This window comes from Mus pahari, chromosome 8, assembly GCF_900095145.1.
Source record: "Mus pahari chromosome 8, PAHARI_EIJ_v1.1, whole genome shotgun sequence".
Classification (NCBI taxonomy): domain Eukaryota; kingdom Metazoa; phylum Chordata; class Mammalia; order Rodentia; family Muridae; genus Mus; species Mus pahari.
The window spans coordinates 17,988,653-17,994,052 of NC_034597.1; the positions used below are offsets into that span (position 1 = coordinate 17,988,653).

At 38.9% G+C, this 5,400-nt stretch overlaps 1 protein-coding gene across 1 annotated transcript in view; it reads left to right on the forward strand.

Annotated features, from left to right (window-relative positions):
• Dnah12 (dynein axonemal heavy chain 12) overlaps window positions 1–5,400 on the forward strand; it is a 171,786-nt gene that overhangs the window by 51,998 nt on the left and 114,388 nt on the right. Inside the window, exons 26-29 of the mRNA XM_029541695.1 lie at window positions 958–1,110; window positions 1,357–1,596; window positions 2,027–2,272; window positions 2,632–2,751. Of these exons, the coding sequence (XP_029397555.1) occupies window positions 958–1,110; window positions 1,357–1,596; window positions 2,027–2,272; window positions 2,632–2,751 (759 nt within the window). The remainder of the gene's footprint in view (window positions 1–957; window positions 1,111–1,356; window positions 1,597–2,026; window positions 2,273–2,631; window positions 2,752–5,400) is intronic.

Consider the following 5,400-nt stretch of genomic DNA (forward strand, 5'->3'; position numbering starts at 1 on the left):
AACCTCGCCAGCATCTGCTGTCACCTGAATTTTTAATCTTAGCCATTCTGACTGGTGTGAGATGGAATCTCAGGGTTGTTTTGATTTGCATTTCGCAAGGGAACTGTTAACAAATCATCCATTGTTCATCTAAAATTTAAGTTTCCCTGTGCATTTTCATTTGCTGCATCTGCCAACCCAACCTGGGAATTCAGGAGGAGTGTAAAGAAACAGCAACCTATTACATGCCGAGCAGTTAGAGTGTAAAGTTGAGTTCTCCAGTAGCAGATGATGCAAGGATTCTTGTGCAGATGATTTATTAGAGAAATAATTCATACACTGCTGTATTTAAACTCTGATTAATGAAAAAGTAGAATGCATATCAACTATAATACAAAGTGAAAACAGATGTAGTCATAAGAGAAATACAGAGCAGTTCTTTGGGGATGCAGAAGATGGAGGACATACCAAGCGTCAAGGAGCACAGTCCAGAGAACTCATAGAGGACACATTGGTTTGTCTTCCGAGTCCAGACCCACCGGCCACCGTGCTACCCACCTCCGGCACCACCGTGCCAGATGCTTACCCTCTTTGCAACTAGCCATCTGGAGAGTGTCGTTCTTATCTTCTACCCAGACCTCCACATCTACTTTCTGAAGAAAACCATCCAGAGTTGGTTTTACTCCCTCAGAGCTAGACTCTGTTCTTGAAGGGGCAACTAGTACATATGAAGAATTAGACAACAAGGAGATTTTGTTACACATTACTAGGTGTGGAGACCCTTTAAACTTTCCATTTGTATAGCCATAAAGTTCTATCCTGAAAGATAACAATATAACCTGGCTTCCCTGAAGCTACAAATACAAATAACTTCACTTGGCCAATGGCTATCTAGTTTGCTTGTTTATTTGTTGTTTTAGTTAATCATAGATTCTTTTTCACACAAACTGTTTTTGTTTTGTTTGTTTTTTAATCCAGATAGGTGCCTTCTATTTAAACCTTGGAGGTGCTCCAGAAGGGCCAGCAGGCACAGGAAAAACAGAAACCACCAAGGACCTGGCTAAAGCTCTGGCTGTACAGTGTGTAGTGTTCAATTGCTCCGACGGGCTAGACTACCTAGCAATGGGAAAGGTAGTAGTATCAAATGTCCCGGTTTCCAGCCTGGTCTACCTGGGCACACTGAGGCGAATTCCTGTGCTAATAGTACTGGGTTGTAGTTTACGTATTACTTGAGCTTTGCTTTTAGTGGTAAAGATGATATCCTTGGAGCTTTTAAAGCTTAATTTTCATTTTGAGTTAGAAGGTCAAATGTCTTAAAAAAAAAAAAAACAAAACCAAAAAACAAGAAAATTAACCATTTGCCTCCCATCTCCTCAGTTTTTTAAAGGACTGGCTTCTTCGGGTGCTTGGGCTTGCTTTGATGAATTCAATCGAATTGAACTGGAAGTGCTATCAGTGGTGGCGCAGCAGATTCTTTGCATTCAGAGAGCTATTCAGCAGAAACTAGAGGCGTTTGTTTTTGAAGGGACAGAACTTAAGCTCAATCCAAACTGTTTTGTAGCTATTACCATGAATCCTGGGTATGCAGGACGTTCTGAATTGCCAGACAACCTCAAGGTAATTTTTTGGGAGTATACGTTTGTTTGTTCTTCATTTCCTTCTGCCCTTTCCCATGTGGTATGAGGTAAACTCCAAGCACTTGTTTGCTTGGTGATGCAGAGGCTTGGACTCACACATACGAAACAAACCCTCTACCACTGAACTGCTGCCCAAGGCTGAGTTTATTAAACAATCTCGAGACAGTTTCACTAAATTGCAAAGGCTGGCATTGGACTTGTAATCCTCCTGTGTCAGTCTCTTGAGTAGCCAGTATTCCACATTTATGCTTCCGTGCCCAGCTTTCAAAAGCATTTTTAGAAGTCCCAAACTATCCAGTACATAAAAGCATTTAACTACTGCTATTCACATCTTTTGATCCTGCTTCTGCTTCACTTTGAAAATGGACTCTTTTATGTAAGTAATGTACTTCATTTATCATATGCCTCAGGTTCTTTTCAGAACAGTAGCTATGATGGTTCCAAACTATGCCCTGATCGCAGAGATCTCCCTCTACTCCTATGGATTTCTGAATGCAAAACCTCTGTCTGTGAAGATAGTGATGACCTACAGGCTGTGCTCTGAGCAACTGTCCTCCCAGTTTCACTATGACTATGGAATGCGAGCAGTGAAAGCCGTGTTAGTGGCAGCTGGGAATCTAAAATTAAAATACCCCAGTGAAAATGAGGACATACTGGTGAGTATTAATTACGTGTGTGTGTGTGTGTGTGTGTGTGTGTGTGTGTGTTGTGAAAACCTCCATGGGAAGATAATTTCTTTAGTGAGATCAACCAGGAACTGTACACAGGCAGCTGAGTTGTTGATCTTAGTCTTTCAGGTAAGACTGAAAGGGTAATTTTAGGTTGTTTACTGTACTTCATACTTTGTATAAAGGCCTTTAGGTTTGATAAGCATAGTGTTAGCTTCTGATTGTGGGCATTCTAGGAACAATATAAAATAAACTTGACTTTTGACTAAGTGTGTGTGTGTGTGTGTGTGTACGCAGCAAACATGTAAGAACAGGCAATTAAATTACATTTCTTTCTGTGGTTTTAGCTTCTTCGATCAATTAAAGATGTAAATGAACCAAAGTTTCTATCACATGACATACCCTTATTTAATGGAATAACTAGTGACTTATTTCCTGGTATTAAGCTTCCTGAGGCTGACTACAAAGTAAGTGAACCCATGAAAATTACTCTACAAAAAATTCAACTGATGGCTCAATTATTGACAAACTGTTATTAAATTGGGTACCTTATTCTGTGTGGATGGTCTTGGAGGGGACTTTGCAGTCAGTCCTTATTTTTTCAAAAAAAATTGGAAGAGTTTGAGAAGCATTGATATTAGTTTTTTAAAGATTTAGCAAAGCCCCTGTGATTATGACCATCAAAATACACAAAATTTAAGTCAAATTTGAAATAGAAAAAATTAAAGGATACTTGGTATGATTTTATTTTGAATCTATTAAGGTTTAGTTTGTAGCTTGTATACCTAAGAATCTGTATTCTATTGCTATTTGGGAAGAATGTTTAGATCGGTCAGCTTCACTTGGACTGAAGTGTAATTCAGGTCTGTTTCTTAATTGATTTGATGTTTGGATTGTCTGGGAAATGACGAGAGGAGAATGCTGACACCCTTTATTATCACTGTCGTGTAAGCCATGCCTTCCTTAGAACCCAAGTGTCTGCTGTGTATCACTATGCGCCCAGTGCTTTTACAACTTTTACAACTGCCTTGGTGTTTTGTTTTGTTTTGTTTTGTTTTGTTTTGTTTTGTTTTTGAAAATCTGTCCTCTTTGTCATTGTTGAAGACTTTCTATGTTTTATTATTTTTTATTTTCTAATTTTTTATATTTTTATAGTTTTTGACTTAAAGGTTATTTTGTCTTTTAGCCTTTTACTACTTGTAAATATTTATTTACTATTTATAAATGAGTATATCTACCGCTGCTATCTTTTTTTTTATTTTCACAGCGTATCTTTCTCATCCATTTGGTTTTTCTCTGTGAGTGTTCTATAAGATGAAACAGGCAGCAAATACTTTGGTCTTGTGTTTGTTTTAAATATTTATGTTTTTATTTCATGTATGTAGGTACACTGTTGCTGTCTTCAGACACACCAGAAGAGGGCATTGGATGCCCATTGCAGATGGTTGTGAGCCACCATGTGGTGGCTGGGATTTGAACTCAGGACCTCTGGAAGAGCAGTCAGTACTCTTAACCGCTGAGCCATCTCTCCAGCCTGGTTTTGTGTTTATTTAATCAGTTCAGTTCCATTGGTTCACTTTTATTGGATTGTGCAATCCATTTACACTCAAAGTAATTAGAAAATTACTTTTTTGTGTATGTGTGTGCACATGCGCACATGCATGCCACAGCTCTCATGTAGAGGACGAAGGACAGCATGCAGGAGTCAGTTCTCTCCTAGCACGTGGTTCTCAGGGACTAAACTCAAATTGTTAGGCTTGGTGGGTGTCTGGGGCCATATCTGCAGAGTCAGACCCAAATCAATTATTGATATGAGGAGCAGCTCACATTATTTTAATTAATTATTGATACTTAAGGTATAACTCATGTTATTGTAATTAATTATTGATATGTATGGAGTAACTCGTGTTATTTTAATTGTTGTCTTTGCACATTTTCCCATTGTTTCTTTTGTTGTTTGAAGGCAAAATGCTTTCTTGAGATTTGTATAAAAATATTTATAGCTTTTTTTTAAAGTTGGTACCAACTTAACATTGACTTAATAGCTAACCTCCACATATAAGCAAACCATACTGTACCACAATTGTCTTTCTGTGTCCGGGATACCTCACTCAAGATGATGTTTTCTAATTCTATCCATTACCTGGGAATTTTGTGATCTCATTTTTTTTAAAATGTCTGATTACTACTCCATTGTGTAAATGTACCCCATTTTCTTTATCCATTCTTCTGTCAAGGAACATCTCTGTCAAGGGACATCTAGGTCATTTTCCATTTCTAGCCATTATGAACAGAACAGCAATAAACATGGTTGAGGAAATGTCTCTGGTAGAATGAAGTATCTTTGGGTATATGCCCAAGAGTCATGTAGCTTGATCATGGGGTATTGGTTTCTTTTTCCTTGTTTTGTGTGCTGTCCAGCTATATTACAGATCCTTTCCTTCAGCAGAAGTTTAGGTTTGGGGGAGGAGAGGCAGGTTGAGGCAGGGTTTGGGTCTCACAGTATAGAGCAGACTGCCCTAAAACTCACAGGTATCTATCAGCTTTCGCTCATAAGTGCTGGGGTTAAAAGTGCGAGCATTAAAGGGGCCATAGTAACGTGACATAACATAGTATAATATAACAAACATAACATAGCATAACATAAAACAAAACAACATAATATCACATAACATAGTTGTAGTTACGTTTACCCAGTATCTTGTGAGGGTTTCTATTGCTGTGATGAAACACCGTGACCAACATCAACTTGGGGAAGAAAGGGTTTGTTTGTTTCAGACAGGGTTTCTCTGTGTAGCCCTGGCTGTTCTGGAACTCACTCTGTAGACCAGGCTGGCCCCAAGCTCAGATCTACCTGCCTGTCTCCTGAGCACTGAGATTAAAGGTGTGAACCAACAGACCCAGCTGGAAAGGATTTCTTTACCTTACATTTAATATCAGAATTCATCATCAAAGATAGTCAGGACAGGAACTCAAACAGGACAGGAAACTAGAGGTAGGGGCTGATGCAGAGGCCATGGATATTGCTTACTGACTTGCTCCCTATGGCTTGTTCTGCCTGCTTTCTTTTCCCTTCCCTTCCCTTCCCTTCCCTTCCCTTCCCTTCCCTTTCTGCT